Consider the following 22315-nt stretch of genomic DNA (forward strand, 5'->3'; position numbering starts at 1 on the left):
ATAAAATGCCACGCTATAGCATGACGTAAAATGCGACATTATAGTATGATGTAAAATGCCATGTTATAGCAGGACGTAAAATGCCACGCTATAGCATGACGTAAAATGCCATGTTATAGCATGATGTAAAATGCCAGCCCATTGCATGACGTAAAATGCCACGTTATAGCAGGACATAAAATGCGACATTATAGCATGACGTAAAATGCCACGTTATAGCAGGACATAAAATGCGACATTATAGCATGATGTAAAATGCCACTTTATAGCATGACATAAAATGCCACGCTATAGCATGATATAAAATGCCACGCTATAGCATGACATAAAATGCGACATTATAGCATGATGTAAAATGCCACGCTATAGCATGACATAAAATGCGACATTATAGCATGATGTAAAATGCCATGTTATAGCATGACGTAAAATGCCACGCTATAGCATGATATAAAATGCCACGCTATAGCATGACATAAAATGCCACGCTATAGCATGATATAAAATGCCACGCTATAGCATGACATAAAATGCGACATTATAGCATGATGTAAAATGCCATGTTATAGCAGGACGTAAAATGCCACGCTATAGCATGACGTAAAATGCCATGTTACAGAATGATGTAAAATGCCACGCCATTGCATGACGTAAAATGCCACGTTATAGCAGGAAATAAAATGCGACATTATAGCATGACGTAAAATGCCACGTTATAGCAGGACATAAAATGCGACATTATAGTATGATGTAAAATGCCATGTTATAGCAGGACGTAAAATGCCACGCTATAGCATGACGTAAAATGCCATGTTATAGCATGATGTAAAATGCCACCCCATTGCATGACGTAAAATGCCACGTTATAGCAGGACATAAAATGCCACGCTATAGCATGACGTAAAATGCCACGCTATAGCATAACATAAAATGCCACTTTATAGCATGACATAAAATGCCACGCTATAGCATGATATAAAATGCCACGCTATAGCATGACATAAAATGCCACGCTATAGCATGATATAAAATGCCACGCTATAGCATGACATAAAATGCGACATTATAGCATGATGTAAAATGCGACGTTATAGCATGACGTAAAATGCCATGTTATAGCATGACGTAAAATGCGACATTATAGCATGACATAAAATGCGACGTTATAGCATGACGTAAAATGCCACGTTATAGCATGACGTAAAATGCCACGTTATAGCATGACGTAAAATGCCTTGTTATAGCATGACGTAAAATGCCATGTTATAGCATGACGTAAAATGCCATGTTATAGCATGACGTAAAATGCGACATTATAGCATGACATAAAATGCGACGTTATAGCATGACGTAAAATGCCACGCTATAGCATAACATAAAATGCCACGCTATAGCATGACGTAAAATGCGACATTATAGTATGATGTAAAATGCCATGTTATAGCAGGACGTAAAATGCCACGCTATAGCATGACGTAAAATGCCATGTTATAGCATGATGTAAAATGCCACCCCATTGCATGACGTAAAATGCCACGTTATAGCAGGACATAAAATGCGACATTATAGCATGACGTAAAATGCCACGTTATAGCAGGACATAAAATGCGACATTATAGCATGATGTAAAATGCCACTTTATAGCATGACATAAAATGCCACGCTATAGCATGATATAAAATGCCACGCTATAGCATGACATAAAATGCGACATTATAGCATGATGTAAAATGCCACGTTATAGCATGACGTAAAATGCCATGTTATAGCATGACGTAAAATGCCACGTTATAGCATGACGTAAAATGCCTTGTTATAGCATGACGTAAAATGCGACATTATAGCATGACATAAAATGCGACGCTATAGCATGACGTAAAATGCCATGTTATAGCATGACGTAAAATGCGACATTATAGCATGATGTAAAATGCCACGTTATAGCATGACGTAAAATGCCATGTTATAGCATGACGTAAAATGCCACGTTATAGCATGACGTAAAATGCCTTGTTATAGCATGACGTAAAATGCCATGTTATAGCATGACGTAAAATGCCATGTTATAGCATGACGTAAAATGCGACATTATAGCATGACATAAAATGCGACGTTATAGCATGACGTAAAATGCCATGTTATAGCATGACGTAAAATGCGACATTATAGCATGATGTAAAATGCCACGTTATAGCATGACGTAAAATGCCATGTTATAGCATGACGTAAAATGCCACGTTATAGCATGACGGAAAATGCCTTGTTATAGCATGACGTAAAATGCCATGTTATAGCATGACGTAAAATGCCATGTTATAGCATGATGTAAAATGCCACCCCATTGCATGACGTAAAATGCCACGTTATAGCAGGACATAAAATGCGACATTATAGCATGACGTAAAATGCCACGTTATAGCAGGACATAAAATGCGACATTATAGCATGATGTAAAATGCCACTTTATAGCATGACATAAAATGCCACGCTATAGCATGATATAAAATGCCACGCTATAGCATGACATAAAATGCGACATTATAGCATGATGTAAAATGCCACGTTATAGCATGACGTAAAATGCCATGTTATAGCATGACGTAAAATGCCACGTTATAGCATGACGTAAAATGCCTTGTTATAGCATGACGTAAAATGCGACATTATAGCATGACATAAAATGCGACGCTATAGCATGACGTAAAATGCCATGTTATAGCATGACGTAAAATGCGACATTATAGCATGATGTAAAATGCCACGTTATAGCATGACGTAAAATGCCATGTTATAGCATGACGTAAAATGCCACGTTATAGCATGACGTAAAATGCCTTGTTATAGCATGACGTAAAATGCCATGTTATAGCATGACGTAAAATGCCATGTTATAGCATGACGTAAAATGCGACATTATAGCATGACATAAAATGCGACGTTATAGCATGACGTAAAATGCCATGTTATAGCATGACGTAAAATGCGACATTATAGCATGATGTAAAATGCCACGTTATAGCATGACGTAAAATGCCATGTTATAGCATGACGTAAAATGCCACGTTATAGCATGACGTAAAATGCCTTGTTATAGCATGACGTAAAATGCCATGTTATAGCATGACGTAAAATGCGACATTATAGCATGACATAAAATGCGAAGTTATAGCATGACGTAAAATGCCACGCTATAGCATAACATAAAATGCCACGCTATAGCATGACGGAAAATGCCACGCTATAGCATAACATAAAATGCCACGCTATAGCATGACGTAAAATGCGACATTATAGTATGATGTAAAATGCCATGTTATAGCAGGACGTAAAATGCCACGCTATAGCATGACGTAAAATGCCATGTTATAGCATGATGTAAAATGCCACGCCATTGCATGACGTAAAATGCCACGTTATAGCAGGACATAAAATGCGACATTATAGCATGACGTAAAATGCCACGTTATAGCAGGACATAAAATGCGACATTATAGCATGATGTAAAATGCCACTTTATAGCATGACATAAAATGCCACGCTATAGCATGATATAAAATGCGACATTATAGCATGATGTAAAATGCCATGTTATAGCAGGACGTAAAATGCCACGCTATAGCATGACGTAAAATGCCATGTTATAGAATGATGTAAAATGCCACGCCATTGCATGACGTAAAATGCCACGTTATAGCAGGAAATAAAATGCGACATTATAGCATGACGTAAAATGCCACGTTATAGCAGGACATAAAATGCGACATTATAGCATGACGTAAAATGCCATGTTATAGCATGACGTAAAATGCCATGTTAAAGCATGACGTAAAATGCGACATTATAGCATGACATAAAATGCGACGTTATAGCATGACGTAAAATGCCATGTTATAGCATGACGTAAAATGCGACATTATAGCATGATGTAAAATGCCACGTTATAGCATGACGTAAAATGCCATGTTATAGCATGACGTAAAATGCCACGTTATAGCATGACGTAAAATGCCTTGTTATAGCATGACGTAAAATGCCATGTTATGGCATGACGTAAAATGCCATGTTATAGCATGACGTAAAATGCGACATTATAGCATGACATAAAATGCGACGTTATAGCATGACGTAAAATGCCATGTTATAGCATGACGTAAAATGCGACATTATAGCATGATGTAAAATGCCACGTTATAGCATGACGTAAAATGCCATGTTATAGCATGACGTAAAATGCCATGTTATAGCATGACGTAAAATGCCTTGTTATAGCATGACGTAAAATGTCATGTTATAGCATGACGTAAAATGCCATGTTATAGCATGACGTAAAATGCGACATTATAGCATGACATAAAATGCGACGTTATAGCATGACGTAAAATGCCACGCTATAGCATAACATAAAATGCCACGCTATAGCATGACGTAAAATGCCACGCTATAGCATAACATAAAATGCCACGCTATAGCATGACGTAAAATGCGACATTATAGTATGATGTAAAATGCCATGTTATAGCAGGACGTAAAATGCCACGCTATAGCATGACGTAAAATGCCATGTTATAGCATGATGTAAAATGCCACGCCATTGCATGACGTAAAATGCCACGTTATAGCAGGACATAAAATGCGACATTATAGCATGACGTAAAATGCCACGTTATAGCAGGACAAAAAATGCGACATTATAGCATGATGTAAAATGCCACTTTATAGCATGACATAAAATGCCACGCTATAGCATGATATAAAATGCCACGCTATAGCATGACATAAAATGCGACATTATAGCATGACGTAAAATGCCATGTTATAGCATGACGTAAAATGCGACATTATAGCATGATGTAAAATGCCATGTTATAGAATGATGTAAAATGCCACGCCATTGCATGACGTAAAATGCCACGTTATAGCAGGAAATAAAATGCGACATTATAGCATGACGTAAAATGCCACGTTATAGCAGGACATAAAATGCGACATTATAGCATGACGTAAAATGCCATGTTATAGCATGACGTAAAATGCCATGTTAAAGCATGACGTAAAATGCGACATTATAGCATGACATAAAATGCGACGTTATAGCATGACGTAAAATGCCATGTTATAGCATGACGTAAAATGCGACATTATAGCATGATGTAAAATGCCACGTTATAGCATGACGTAAAATGCCATGTTATAGCATGACGTAAAATGCCACGTTATAGCATGACGTAAAATGCCTTGTTATAGCATGACGTAAAATGCCATGTTATGGCATGACGTAAAATGCCATGTTATAGCATGACGTAAAATGCGACATTATAGCATGACATAAAATGCGACGTTATAGCATGACGTAAAATGCCATGTTATAGCATGACGTAAAATGCGACATTATAGCATGATGTAAAATGCCACGTTATAGCATGACGTAAAATGCCATGTTATAGCATGACGTAAAATGCCATGTTATAGCATGACGTAAAATGCCTTGTTATAGCATGACGTAAAATGTCATGTTATAGCATGACGTAAAATGCCATGTTATAGCATGACGTAAAATGCGACATTATAGCATGACATAAAATGCGACGTTATAGCATGACGTAAAATGCCACGCTATAGCATAACATAAAATGCCACGCTATAGCATGACGTAAAATGCCACGCTATAGCATAACATAAAATGCCACGCTATAGCATGACGTAAAATGCGACATTATAGTATGATGTAAAATGCCATGTTATAGCAGGACGTAAAATGCCACGCTATAGCATGACGTAAAATGCCATGTTATAGCATGATGTAAAATGCCACGCCATTGCATGACGTAAAATGCCACGTTATAGCAGGACATAAAATGCGACATTATAGCATGACGTAAAATGCCACGTTATAGCAGGACAAAAAATGCGACATTATAGCATGATGTAAAATGCCACTTTATAGCATGACATAAAATGCCACGCTATAGCATGATATAAAATGCCACGCTATAGCATGACATAAAATGCGACATTATAGCATGACGTAAAATGCCATGTTATAGCATGACGTAAAATGCGACATTATAGCATGATGTAAAATGCCACGTTATAGCATGACGTAAAATGCCATGTTATAGCATGACGTAAAATGCCACGTTATAGCATGACGTAAAATGCCTTGTTATAGCATGACGTAAAATGCCATGTTATAGCATGACGTAAAATGCCATGTTATAGCATGACGTAAAATGCGACATTATAGCATGACATAAAATGCGACGTTATAGCATGACGTAAAATGCCACGCCATTGCATGACGTAAAATGCCACGTTATAGCATGATGTAAAATGCCACGTTATAGCATGACGTAAAATGCCATGTTGTAGCATGACGTAAAATGCCACGCCATTGCATGACGTAAAATGCCACCTTATAGCAGGACATAAAATGCGACATTATAGCATGATGTAAAATGCCACTTCATGGCATGACATAAAATGCCACGCTATAGCATGATATAAAATGCCACGCTATAGCATGACATAAAATGCGACATTATAGCATGATGTAAAATGCCATGTTATAGCAGGACGTAAAATGCCACGCTATAGCATGACGTAAAATGCCATGTTATAGAATGATGTAAAATGCCACGCCATTGCATGACGTAAAATGCCACGTTATAGCAGGAAATAAAATGCGACATTATAGCATGACGTAAAATGCCACGTTATAGCAGGACATAAAATGCGACATTATAGCATGACGTAAAATGCCATGTTATAGCATGACGTAAAATGCCATGTTATAGCATGACGTAAAATGCGACATTATAGCATGACATAAAATGCGACGTTATAGCATGACGTAAAATGCCATGTTATAGCATGACGTAAAATGCCACGTTATAGCATGACGTAAAATGCCTTGTTATAGCATGACGTAAAATGCCATGTTATAGCATGACGTAAAATGCCACGTTATAGCATGACGTAAAATGCCTTGTTATAGCATGACGTAAAATGCCATGTTATAGTATGATGTAAAATGCCATGTTATAGCAGGACGTAAAATGCCACGCTATAGCATGACGTAAAATGCCATGTTATAGCATGATGTAAAATGCCACCCCATTGCATGACGTAAAATGCCACGTTATAGCAGGACATAAAATGCGACATTATAGCATGACGTAAAATGCCACGTTATAGCAGGACATAAAATGCGACATTATAGCATGATGTAAAATGCCACTTTATAGCATGACATAAAATGCCACGCTATAGCATGATATAAAATGCCACGCTATAGCATGACATAAAATGCGACATTATAGCATGATGTAAAATGCCACGTTATAGCATGACGTAAAATGCCATGTTATAGCATGACGTAAAATGCCACGTTATAGCATGACGTAAAATGCCTTGTTATAGCATGACGTAAAATGCGACATTATAGCATGACATAAAATGCGACGCTATAGCATGACGTAAAATGCCATGTTATAGCATGACGTAAAATGCGACATTATAGCATGATGTAAAATGCCACGTTATAGCATGACGTAAAATGCCATGTTATAGCATGACGTAAAATGCCACGTTATAGCATGACGTAAAATGCCTTGTTATAGCATGACGTAAAATGCCATGTTATAGCATGACGTAAAATGCCATGTTATAGCATGACGTAAAATGCGACATTATAGCATGACATAAAATGCGACGTTATAGCATGACGTAAAATGCCACGCCATTGCATGACGTAAAATGCCACGTTATAGCATGATGTAAAATGCCACGTTATAGCATGACGTAAAATGCCATGTTGTAGCATGACGTAAAATGCCACGCTATAGCATGACGTAAAATGCCACGTTATAGCATGACGTAAAATGCGACATTATAGCATGACGTAAAATGCCACACCATTGCATGACGTAAAATGTGACATTATAGCATGACGTAAAATGCGAAATTATAGCATGATGTAAAATGCCACGTTATAGTATGACGTAAAATGCCACGCAAATAGCATGACGTAAAATGCGACATTATAGCATGATGTAAAATGCCATGTTATAGCATGACGTAAAATGCCACGCTATAGCATGATGTGAAATGCCACGTTATGGCATGACATAAAATGCGACGTTATAGCATGACGTAAAATGCCACGCCATTGCATGACGTAAAATGCCACGTTATAGCATGATGTAAAATGCCACGTTATAGCATGACGTAAAATGCCATGTTGTAGCATGACGTAAAATGCCACGCTATAGCATGACGTAAAATGCCACGTTATAGCATGACGTAAAATGCGACATTATAGCATGACGTAAAATGCCACACCATTGCATGACGTAAAATGTGACATTATAGCATGACGTAAAATGCGAAATTATAGCATGATGTAAAATGCCACGTTATAGTATGACGTAAAATGCCACGCAAATAGCATGACGTAAAATGCGACATTATAGCATGATGTAAAATGCCATGTTATAGCATGACGTAAAATGCCACGCTATAGCATGATGTGAAATGCCACGTTATGGCATGATGCAAAATGACATGCTATTGCATGACGTAAAATGCCACGCTATAGCATGACGTAAAATGCCACATTATAGCATGACATAAAATGCCACGCTATAGCATGATGTAAAATGCCACGCTATAGCATAACGTAAAATGCCACATTATAGCATGACGTAAAATGCCACGCTATAGCATGATGTAAAATGCCACGCTATAGCATAACGTAAAATGCCATGCTATAGCATTACATAAAATGCCACGCTAAAGCATGACATAAAATGCCACGCTATAGCATGACGTAAAATGCCACGCCATTGCATGACGTAAAATGCCACGTTATAGCATGATGTAAAATGCCACGTTATAGCATGACGTAAAATGCCATGTTGTAGCATGACGTAAAATGCCACGCTATAGCATGACGTAAAATGCCACGTTATAGCATGACGTAAAATGGGACATTATAGCATGACGTAAAATGCCACACCATTGCATGACGTAAAATGTGACATTATAGCATGACGTAAAATGCGAAATTATAGCATGATGTAAAATGCCACGTTATAGCATGATGTGAAATGCCACGTTATAGGATGATGTACAATTCCACATAATAGTATGACGTAAAATGCCACGCAAATAGCATGACGTAAAATGCGACATTATAGCATGATGTAAAATGCCATGTTATAGCATGACGTAAAATGCCACGCTATAGCATGATGTGAAATGCCACGTTATGGCATGATGCAAAATGACATGCTATAGCATGACGTAAAATGCCACGCTATAGCATGACGTAAAATGCCACATTAAAGCATGACGTAAAATGCCACGCTATAGCATGATGTAAAATGCCACGCTATAGCATAACGTAAAATGCCACGCTATAGCATGACGTAAAATGCCACGTTATAGCATGACGTAAAATGCAAAGTTATAGCATGACGTAAAATGCAAAGTTATATGTAAAATGCCATGTTATAGCATGACGTAAAATGCCACGTTATAGCATGACGTAAAATGCCACCCTATAGCATGACGTGAAGTGCAACGTTATAGCATGACGTAAAATTCGACATTATAGCATGATGTAAAATGCCATGTTATAGCATGACGTAAAATGCCATGTTGTAGCATGACGTAAAATGCCACGCTATAGCATGACGTAAAGTGCCACATTATAGCATGATGTAAAATGCCACGTCATAGCATTACATAAAATGCTACGTTATAGCATGATGTAAAATGCGACATCATAGCATGATTTAAAATGCCATGCTATAGCATGATGTAAAATGCCACGCTATAGCATAACGTAAAATGCCACGTTATAGGATGACGTAAAATGCCACGTTATAGCATGACGTAAAATGCCACGCTATAGCATGACGTAAAGTGCCACGCTATAGGATGACGTAAAATGCCACGTTATAGCATGACGTAAAATGCCATGCTATAGCATTACATAAAATTGCAACGCTATAGCATGACGTAAAATGCCACGCCATTGCATGACGTAAATGCGACATTATAGCATGATGTAAAATGCCAAGTTAAAGTATGACGTAAAATGCCACGCTATAGCATGACGTAAAATGCCACGTTATAGCATGACGTAAAATGCAAAGTTATATGTAAAATGCCATGTTATAGCATGACGTAAAATGCCACGTTATAGCATGACGTAAAATGCCACCCTATAGCATGACGTGAAGTGCAACGTTATAGCATGACGTAAAATTCGACATTATAGCATGACGTAAAATGCCACGCTATGGCTTGACGTAAAGTGCCACATTATAGCATGATGTAAAATGCCACGCTATAGCATAACGTAAAATGCCACGTTATAGGATGACGTAAAATGCCACGTTAGAGCATGACGTAAAATGCCACGTTATAGGATGACGTAAAATTCCACGTTATAGCATGACGTAAAATGCCACGCAATAGCATGACATAAAATGCCACGCCATAGCATGACGTAAAGTGCCACGCTATAGGATGACGTAAAATGCCACGCTATAGCGTGACGTAAAATGCCACCCTATAGCATGACGTAAAGTGCCACGTTATAGCATGACGTAAAATTCGACATTATAGCATGATGTAAAATGCCATGTTATAGCATGATGTAAAATGTCATGCTATAGCAGGACGTAAAAAGCCACGCTATAGCATGACGTAAAATGCCACGCTATAGCATGACGTAAAATGCCACGTTATAGCATTACATAAAATGCAATGTTATAGCATGATGTAAAATGCGACATCATAGCATGATGTAAAATGCCATGCTATAGCATGATGTAAAATGCCACGCTATAGCATAACGTAAAATGCCACGTTATAGCATGACGTAAAATGCCACGTTATAGCATGACGTAAAATGCCACGTTATAGGATGACGTAAAATTCCACTTTATAGCATGACGTAAAATACCACGCTATAGCATGACATAAAATGCCACGCTATAGCATGACGTAAAGTGCCACGCTATAGGATGACGTAAAATGCCACGTTATAGCATGACGTAAAATGCCATGCTATAGCATTACATAAAATTGCCACGCTAAAGCATGACGTAAAATTCCACGTTATAGCATGACGTAAAATGCCATGCTATAGCATTACATGAAATGCCATGCTATAGCATGACGTAAAATGCCACGTTATAGCATGACGTAAAATGCCACGTTATAGCATGACGTAAAATGCCACCCTATAGCATGACGTGAAGTGCAACGTTATAGCATGACGTAAAATTCGACATTATAGCATGATGTAAAATGCCACGCTATAGCATGACGTAAAATTCGACATAATAGCATGATGTAAAATGCCACGTTATAGCATGACGTAAAATTCGACATTATAGCATGATCTCAAATGCCATGCTATAGCAGGACGTAAAAAGCCACGCTATAGCATGACGTAAAATGCTACGTTATAGCATTACATAAAATGCCACGTTATAGCATGATGTAAAATGCGACATCATAGCATGATGTAAAATGCCATGCTATAGCATGATGTAAAATGCCACGCTATAGCATAACGTAAAATGCCACGTTATAGGATGACATAAAATGCCACGTTATAGCATGACGTAAAATGCCACGCTATAGCATGACGTAAAGTGCCACGTTATAGGATGACGTAAAATGCCACGTCATAGCATGACGTAAAATGCCACGCTATATAGCATGATGTAAAATTCCACGCTATAGCATGACGTAAAGTGCCACGCTATAGGATAACGTAAAATGCCACGTTATCGCATGACGTAAAATGCCACGTTATAGCATGACATGAAATGCCACGCTATAGCATGACGTAAAATGCCACGTTATAGCATGACGTAAAATGCCACGTTATAGCATGACGTAAAATGCCACCCTATAGCATGACGTAAAGTGCCACGTTATAGCATGACGTAAAATTCGACATTATAGCATGATGTAGAATGCCACGCTATAGCATGACGTAAAATTCGACACTATAGCATGACGTAAAATGCCACGTTATTGCATGACATAAAATTCGACATTATAGCATGATCTCAAATGCCATGCTATAGCAGGACGTAAAAAGCCACGCTATAGCATGACGTAAAATTCGACATTATAGCATGATGTAGAATGCCACGCTATAGCATGACGTAAAATTCGACACTATAGCATGACGTAAAATGCCACGTTATTGCATGACGTAAAATTCGACATTATAGCATGATCTCAAATGCCATGCTATAGCAGGACGTAAAAAGCCACGCTATAGCATGACGTAAAATGCCACGTTATAGCATTACATAAAATGCCACGTTATAGCATGATGTAAAATGCGACATCATAGCATGTTGTAAAATGCCATGCTATAGCATGATGTAAAATGCCACGCTATAGCATGACGTAAAATGCCACGCTATAGCATGACGTAAAATGCCACGTTATAGGATGACATAAAATGCCACGTTATAGCATGACGTAAAATGCCACGCTATAGCATGACGTAAAGTGCCACGCTATAGGATGACGTAAAATGCCACGTTATAACATGACGTAAAATGCCACGCTATATAGCATGATGTAAAATTCCACGCTATAGCATGACGTAAAGTGCCACGCTATAGGATAACGTAAAATGCCACGTTATAGCATGACGTAAAATGTCACGTTATAGCATGACATGAAATGCCACGCTATAGCATGACGTAAAATGCCACGCTATAGCATGACGTAAAATGCCATGCTATAGCATTACATAAAATGCCACGCTATAGCATGATGTAAAAAGTCACGTTATAGCATGACGTAAAATGCCACATTATAGCATGATGTAAAATGCCACGCTATAGCATGACGTAAAATGCCACATTATAGCATGATGTAAAATGCCACTCTATAGCATGAGGTAAATGCCACGCTATAGCAGGATGTAAAATACCACGTTACAGCATGATGTACAATGCCATGCTATAGCAGGATGTAAAAAGCCACGCTATAGCATGACGTAAAATGCCACGTTATAGCATGATGTAAAAGGCCACGTTATAGCATGATGTAAAATTCCACGTTATAGCATGACGTAAAATGCCGCGCTATAGCATCATGTAAAATGTGACATTATAGCATGATGTAAATTGCGACTTTATAGCATGAGGTAAAATGCGACATTATAGCATGATGTAAAATGCCACGTTATGGCATGTCGCAAAATGCCATGCTATAGCATGACGTAAAATGCCATGCTATAGCATGACGTAAAATGCCATGTTATAGCATGACATAAAATATCATGCTATAGCATGATGTAAAATATCATCCAATAGCATTACGTAAAATGCCACTCTATAGCATGACGTAAAATGCCATGTTATAGCATGACATAAAATATCATGCTATAGCATGATGTAAAATATCATCCAATAGCATTACGTAAAATGCCACGCTATAGCATGACGTAAAATATCATGCTATAGCATGATGTTAAATATCATGCTATAGCATGATGTAAAATACCATGCTATAGCATGACGTAAAATGCCACGTTATAGCATGATGTAAAATGCCACGTTATAGCATGTTGTATCACACTTACAAGAAGGTTGACGTGTGCAAATTTCCACACTTGAAAGGACCACTTGTTTCTCAGGGTCTTCACTGGGATTCACTCATTGAACAAACTTTTCTTTCCTTTGTTCCTTTATTTTGAAACTTCAATTTAGTGTTTCAACAGTCGAAAACCTTTAAACACACAAATATAATTTAGTTCATGTCAAATAAACAGGTCATTAACAAAATATATGCATTATGCACAATCACACAAAACGTGAATGAAGTTAACAATTAAACAAACTAATAAAAAAATAAACCAAACAAATACATGTTTTTTACAGTAAGTCTTTCTGCTCTTGTATCAAATTCCTTTAAATGTTTCATTATTTAAATTAAATTCACACATTTTCAACATAAACAGCTTGTTAACACAACATCTCGTCTCCACTCCACATCAGGCTCTCACCAGCTGCTCCTTCCTTCTTCGAACAAGACTTATTTGCACTCAGTGGTTTGGATCTTCTGTCATTTCTTGTTCATGTTTGCAAAGATTAGCTCGTGCTGCTGCGTCTCAGAGCAGAACATTACCAGGTCACTCTCAGCTGGTGGACTCAGGAAGGGTTCACAGTCCAACTCAACAAACATGCTTTTTTTTTTTTATAAATGACCCAAATAACGCATTAAACACTTATATGAACATAATGCATGAGTAACATTTTTATTTAAATGAAACAAAAATATTGTGATAAATTACCCAGATAAAGCATTAAACACAAGAACATGATGCATGAGCGAAACATGTATTTAATTGAAAACATTTATTTTGGATAAATTACCCGAATAAAGCGTTAAACACTTACAAGAACATGGTGCATGAGCAAAATTATTATTTATTTAAAAAGCATTTTTCTGATGAATTACCCACTAAAGCATTAAACACAAGAAAATGATGCATGAGAAAAGAAAATGTATTGAATTTTTTGTGATAAATCATCCAAATAAAGCATTAACAATAACTTGATGCATGAGCAAAATTTGTATTTAAATGGGGAAATATTCTTTGATAAATGACCCAGATAAAGCATCAAACACAAGAACATGATGCATCAGCGAAATTTGTACTCAATTGAATTTTTTTTAACGTACAAATTACCCAAATAAAAGATTAAACACTTACATGAGCAACATTTATATTTATTTGATAAGTATTTTTTTTGATAAATTACCCAGTGAAGCATTAAACACTTACAAGAACATGATGCATTTTTCAAATTCAATCCTTGCGTTTGTCTTGACTCAGACACAAGGGATAAAAAAAAGAAGAAACATTCACTTTTTTTTGTTGAAAAACCCACATAAAGCTTTAAATCACTTTGTAAAAAACATTTTGTATTACTAGGAAAAAACATAAAAAAGACAAAAACCTGAATTACAAAAATAAAGCATGAAAGAAACTAAAGAAAATACATGCATCATGAGCAAAAAATGAAGAATATTTATTAAAAAAAGAGATGATTAACTAAAAACAGGATGAGCAACTCACCGTGAAACACAAAAACTTTTGTTTATTTTCTTAAAGCATTGCTGCTCAAAGACGGAACTTCGTCTCCGTCGACTTGCGTGAACTTTGAAAACGTGGCTTTTTCTTTCCATCTCCCGCTCACACGGGACCGGAACTTCCCAGATGCTCCTGAACGCACCGCCGGGCGCGAAGAAGACATTCATCAATTTTAAGCGTCGTAGATCTGGGCCACTGCAAGTAGGTCAGTTTTTGTTGTTTTTTTTATCGAAAGAGAGACCACGGAGACAAACAAAAAGCAAGGGACGTGTCAGGTACTTTTAATTCACTTCACCAGGATAAGATGTGGACTGTGCTTAACAATCTGGATCAGGGACAACAAAATGACTTGATCGTCCAACATGAACGTGTGCTTTTCATCGTCCAGAGAAAAAGAAAAATCGTTTCAGATGGCGACGAATCCCTCGGCGGCAGAAGATTCGAGACATTTTTAACCGACACTTCTCACAGACATGAACGCTCCACCAAGCAAGAGTTGTGCTTTTTTTTTTTTTTTGCTTTTTTTCATTTTTTGGCAGTTTATATGGAAAGTCCTGGAGCGGTTTGAATAAAGAGTCTCGGCGGGCAACACGGGTCACCACCTGCGTCTGGACTGCCTCGCTTTTAAGAAGACGTGTCCGATCAAGCATCGAGAAAAAAAAAAAAACACGTTTTTTTCCGACTCTCCTCCCCTCTGGTGAAAGCCAAGCATGATGGGTTACAAATCTGTCCGGAAACATCTAGAAAATAGAAATTCACGTCCTTCAGGTCCTCACACTTGATATTTTTTCCTCGAAACAAAGATAAAAAAACAAACAACTTTCATTAACGTTTTTTCCGCAAACCACTAGCTAGCTTCAAGCAGCTAGCTTTAAACCGCTAGCTAGCTACGTTTTAGCTCGATTTTCAGATCTTTTTATCCACAGCACAAGCAAAACCGAAAAGTGTGAAAATAATTAAACGTATCATTATCTTCTTCAATATCGAAATAAACTTTTTTACAACTTTTGCAAAATAAAAGTGAGATACATCGTACACGCCCCGTGATTGGTCGAAGAGTCTCCGTTTATATATTTATATATATAGAGAGAATATTTATCTTTCATGAAGAGGAATGTTCGAGAACATTTAAAAAAAATTATTTAGATTTTATTTATTTTTATATTTTTTTGCCACGGCACCTTCTGTACACGTTCCAAGTTCCCTGATACCGTGAGTGAGTTCGTGGGCCGGTTCAGGTGCTTTTTTTTTCCCCGCCATTTTTCGGTGAAAATCTTCCGTCCTCGACACGTCGGCTCCGAGTCTTCAGTCACGAAAAAGAGGGAAAGAGTGATTCTTGTGATAAGAGAGTGAAAAGCGTTTCTGCCGTCCTTTGACACGTAGAAGAAGTTTTTTGTTTTTCGTCCTCACGGGGAGTTCGTCCTCGAAGTCTCTTCCTATTGGTCGGCGAGCAGCAGCAGCAGCATCCTGGCGAGGGTCGTCGGGACGAGGACGAGCGTCAGAGACGAGACGAGACGATCGGATGCGTGACCGGAGAGACTCGGGGAAGGAAGGGTGGAGTCGCCCTCGTCGCCCCACAATCTCTCGTTCTCGTTCCCCTGAGGAGGACGAGAACAAAAGAACGAATGAATGATCAAATCAAAATGACTTTGATATCATTTGAATTTATTTTGATTATTAAATCAACTTTGTGTTTTTTTATTGAAGTATTCTTGTTTGATTACAATTCAAATACCATTTTTTATTTGAGTATCTTAACTTATTTACTATAGTTCTTTTGAAATTAGATTTTACTCGATTATCAGAGTATTTTTTCAATGTATGAAATTTTACTATTTATTGTTATATATGTATTACATTTATACTCAATTACTAACTTATCTAAATATGTTTTATTAGTTTTACTTAATTGCATTTCTACTTGATTTCTTATATATCTTTTTGTATCTTTTTATGTACGTTTTGTTGGACCTTTTCTAAAGTATTTTTATTCTACATTTCTACTCTTTTACTAAATTATCCAAGTACTTTTTGTCATTTGGGCATTTTTATTAATTACATTTCCAGTCGATTATCAAAGTGCCCCACTACTATTTTTACTCAATTACAAAAGAATCAAAGTACTAATTTTTATTTGATTAAAGTTACTCAATTCAATTTCTACTGTATTTCAATACTTTTTCTTTTGAATATTTTTACTTTACAACATTTCTTCTCAATGAATTTTGTATCCCAGTTAGTATTCTAATTTGAGTATTTTTACTTGATAACTAAAGTATCCGAGTAGTGGATATGTGTATAAAAGGACAGCGTCCATAGTTGAGATCTTTTACAGCTAATATTGATGTATTTTCCTATGATCTTTCTACGAAACAAAAAAAATGAATAAAGTTTTTTCGATGCCGTCTTTAGAAGCATCTCTATCTGCAACAATAGATTTTCTTTTGACATATTTTCTCTGGTTCTCAGGGATGAAAAGCTTCTGTCTTGGGAACATCAGATCCGGAGAAAGACGAGCCTTCCTTCCTTGACAGATGTGAACTGAGAGGTTTGATAAAAGCTCGTCTGCACTCGTGAAGGTTACCTTCGAGTGGATTTCAAAAGAAGATACTCGCGTCCAAACATGTCTGTATTCATGGAAAAATCAAAGGACCGCCAGGCGAGTATTAAAGGTTGTAAATGACGGGGTTTTTAACTCAGAATACATGGTAATGAAGTACTAGAACATCCAAGTGTTCCACCGATGATGACCTTTTTTCAAAATAATAGCATTATTTAGGATGTGTCTTCCCCTGAACATACATTTTTACTTTATATCTGCTCTCATCACCATGTGGTCCTTCGCTGCAACCGTCAAAAGCTTGTTTCCTATTATATTTATTTTCAAAATGGTATGTTAAAAACTTTTTTTAACTGTTTTTTTTCTGATTTTTTTTTATTTTTGGTCCTCTGCTGCTACTCTCACTAGCTTGGTGGTGTGCATGACAGTTTATTTATTTTATTTTCAATGACATAAACATTTTAATAATAATATTTAAAGATCTCTCAGTACTTTTAGTTTTTTGTTTAAATCCAAGAAAGGTTTCACTTAAAAAAAATCAAATATTTTCTTCGTTTTTTGCTAAATTTTTTAATCAAAAACATCGTCTTCCCCACGTAAAATTTGACTTCCTGCATCCCTTATCAACATATGGTCATTGCTGGCTTCGCGTAAAGATTTTAATTAAATTTGATAAAAATTCAATAGTTAAAATGCATTATTTAAAAAAAATCATGCAGTAAAATTGTCTTCCCCAGACATGAACCTTTACTTTGTACATTTCTAATCACCATGTGGTCCTCTGCTGCTACTGCTGGGTTTCCTTTAAACAAACAAAAAAAAGTATTCTTGAAAAAAACCTAAAGTATTATTTTAAAAATTTGGAAACATTAGGTAGAATGATGCTCAAAACATAAGTCTAAAGAGTCTAAGAGGTTTAAACATTGTTGCTCATTTTCAACGCCGATGAAAACCCATTTTAACGACCTGTCAGACTAAACTAATGGATGTCAGAGAGCGATCCAGACCCAAAGATATTTCCTTCTCATCAACTCCAACTTTCCCGCGGCTCTTAAAAACCATCTCAGTCGATCACAAGATTTCTGACCCAATTCCGGGCGTTTCTTCATTAACGGTTCTGTGGAAATCAAAAAGGTCGTACGACAGACTTCTGCCTTCTGGTCTCACCTGAGTAGGTATCTGTGCTCGCAGATCGTTCTGCTCTGTTTCCACAGCCGGGCCTGAGGCGGTGGTCGCCAGATGCGGGAGGTCGGTGGGCGTCGCCGGTTGCCCGGCGCCCGTCTTCACGTCCGACCCATTCCCGAAGGCGAGGATGGCGTTTTCTGAAACAATGACAACCCGGTGAGAGGAGATCGAGGCACAAGTTCAATTATATTCACTCAAAAGTCATCTTGTCGCGCAAAACTTTTTTTTTTCTTTTTTTTCCTCGTCCTTCTTCATCCCTGAGCGTCTTTTAATAAAGACGGATGATGTCGGAGTCACAGTGCGGTCAGATGGTGCGAGGACGAGTCAACCTTTTCACGGTGATTTATCGTCCCCTTCCTGTTTGAAGTCGAAAATAACTTTATCGATACCAGCAGTTCTTGAAGTTCCACTGACAATAGAAAACATAAGTAAAGTTTTTTAGGGTTTTTTTGGTGAATAAACTGTATTATTTAACGAGTCGACATTTTTAAATGGTTGAATTTCTTTAAAGTTACAAAAAGTTTCTTCATAAATCCTGCAAATGTTTTTACTCTGTCTATCTGTGATCTTTTACTTTGAAATTCCAATCGAGATTATCTCACTGATAAACATTCGTTTCTGCAAAGAGCAAGAAAGTTGGTGAAGCTCGAGCATTATTTGGCAACAAATAATCGGACTCTACGAGATTTAGATGCCAAAATGAAAATGTTGTTTGCAATATTTTAACATTTCTTTAGAAAGAAAAGAGTTGAAATCCAAGAATTTTTAACAATAACAAACAGACCCTAAATTCCAACTAAAACATCTCCGACATGGCCTTGGGGTCCCATGCGGACCTTCGCTAGTGTTTATGTGGCTCTGATGAAGTCAGAGTAAAATTACTAAATAAATAATAATAATGGAATAATGTCAAGTTATGAAACTGAATTGAATCCGTGAACGTAAAGAAACAAAATCAGAGATCAGTTTTACTTGTAAAAGGAGAGTAAAACAGAAACTTCATAGAATGTCCGATCTCATTATGAAGGAAGAACTGTTTACGTTGCATCTTTATACTCTTTGTTAGCTTTAAAAATATAACATTGATTTAATAAAGAAAATGTTGCCTTTATTGCGTTTAAAATTTAGAAATTATATATAACTTGTGTATAACTGCAATAATGTGCTTTAAATGTAAGTAAGTAAGTAAGTAATATTTATTTATATATCGCTTCTCGAGACCAGGGTCACAAAGCGCTTAGACAATCAAAACAATACTCAAAAAAGTACATACTTTAAAGATCAAGATAATACTGAAACGTCTTAAGGTGTTTCTTAAAGGAGTCAGTAGATCCATCAAGCCCAAAGAGAGAAGAAGATCGTTCCAAAGCTTAGGAGCAACAGCCTGAAAAGATTTCTCTCCTCTGGTCCTGAGCCGTGTGCGTGGAACCATAAGTAGATTCTGATCCACAGACCTCAGAGCCCGAGCTGGGGTGTAAGGCTGGATCAGATCAGTGATGTAAGGAGGAGCCTGACCATGAATAGCTCTGAAAGTAAGAACCAGAATTTTAAAGTTGATCCTGAAAGAAACTGGAAGCCAGTGAAGAGTATTAAGGAACGGAGAAATGTGAGTTCTTCTACTAGAGCGGGTCAGAATTCTCGCTGCAGAGTTCCGAATCAACTGCAGGCGAGACAGATCCTTCTTGTTAAGACATGAAAACAAACTGTTACAATAGTCCAGACGAGAAGAAACAAACGCATGGATTACAAGCTCCAGATCATGTTCCGACAACATTTTCCTAAGTTTAGAGATTTTTCTCAGTTGAAGGAAACAGTTTCTGGTCAGTTTTCTACAGTGTTGAACAAGAGACATGTCTTTATCAAATACAACACCCAGGTTTCTCAGGCTCAGTTTGACAGACTGACCTAAGTCACCCAAGTACTGACTCAACCCTGGAATCTTATCATCAGGAGCAATCACCAGAGTTTCAGTTTTGTCCACATTTAGCTGTAAAGTGTGTGTGTGTGTGTGTGTTTTGCTGTAAATGTGCTCTGTTTAAAAAAAAAAAAAGATTAAAAAAAAAGAACAACAACATTAAATTAATTAATATGTGATTATACTATTGTCTGCTATTTATATTATGTCCACATACAAAAAAAGATGAATAAAGTTTGGTCATCATGGACTTTAAAAACTATCGCAGTCGTGATTGACATGACTTTGTTTAAAAAAAAAAGGAAACAAATTTAAATAAACTTTTTATATTATTCATATTTTTATTTATGTTACTATTTGTGTGTTTTAAATTCAATTCAACAAGTTTATTTTGTACCTGACAACAGTCACAATGTTAGGACTTGATCTTCCAACCCCTGAAAATATAATTAAAAATAAAGAAACATTTGCACCAACAATAAAGTCAAAATCAATCTAGAAGTTCTAGAAAATGACCTGATACGATGACCTTGACAAGATTATACATTCAGTCCTGAGATAAACTTTGAATAATAACAAACTCATGAGGTTAAAAAGGCATCGAAGAAAACTTTCAGCAGAAAAAAAGCTTTTTTAATAAAAGAACCTGAAAAGCAGGAAGTCTCTCCATCAATGACTGTAATTGAAGAGAATCCTTCAGGGCTTAATTTCATATGCAAATGTCCCAGAACTTTATATTGATAAATGGAGTCCAGGTAGTCATTACTGCGCTTAAACGGTGTGATTTATAATCATGAAAAAGTTGCACGCCTCATTTTTTTTATTCTCTATATGATAATTGATTTCACAGTGAAGTCGAGAAGGTATGAATCACGCGTCACATTTTCCCTTCCAAGCAAGAACGAGCTCACGTCCGGCGCCGCAGAGTTGCGGAATATTCCGGCGGCAGCATTTGGATTAAAGGAAGAACAGTAATGACTTAAATCAGCAATATTTTTCATTGAATTATTGCTGACAATAGGTTTGAATCATCAAGATTCATTCATTAAAATCGGTGTTAATTAATCGAATTAATCTATGGTTTAATCGCAACCAAAAAAAAATACAGAGGGAAGCTCTTGACTAGAGTTTTTAGTTTTAATCGTTGCCATTGCGGCAGATTAAAAAAAACAAAAAACAATTCTGACCGTGAGCAATTAATCGTGATTAATCTATGTTTTGAACTCACCTAAACAAATGTACTAAGGGAAGCTCTTGACTCAATTTTTTTGTTTAAATAGTCGCCATTGTGGCGGATTAAAAAAACAAAAAACATTTCTGACTGTGAGTAATTAATCGCGATTAATCTATGTTTTTAACTCACCTAAAAAAAAATCACTGAGGGAAGCTCTGGACTCAAGTTTTTTGTTTTAACAGTCGCCATTGTGGCAGATTAAAATACTGATAGTCATTTTACATTTTGTACTAAATAATAGTGTAAATAAAAACGTTGAAAAACGACATTAAA

At 36.7% G+C, this 22315-nt stretch overlaps 1 protein-coding gene across 1 annotated transcript in view; it reads right to left on the reverse strand.

Moving 5' to 3' along the window:
• Positions 1-15433: 15433 nt before the first annotated feature.
• gfra4a (GDNF family receptor alpha 4a) overlaps positions 15434-22315 on the reverse strand; it is a 125619-nt gene continuing 118737 nt past the window's right edge. The window contains exons 7-8 of the mRNA XM_087780505.1: positions 18876-19030; positions 15434-16746 (exon numbers count right to left, since the gene is read on the reverse strand). Coding sequence (XP_087636631.1) covers positions 16585-16746; positions 18876-19030 — 317 coding nt within the window. The 3' untranslated portion in view covers positions 15434-16584. The remainder of the gene's footprint in view (positions 16747-18875; positions 19031-22315) is intronic.

The sequence above is a fragment of the Callionymus lyra genome, chromosome 18, assembly GCF_982586985.1.
Source record: "Callionymus lyra chromosome 18, fCalLyr1.hap1.1, whole genome shotgun sequence".
NCBI lineage: Eukaryota > Metazoa > Chordata > Actinopteri > Syngnathiformes > Callionymidae > Callionymus > Callionymus lyra.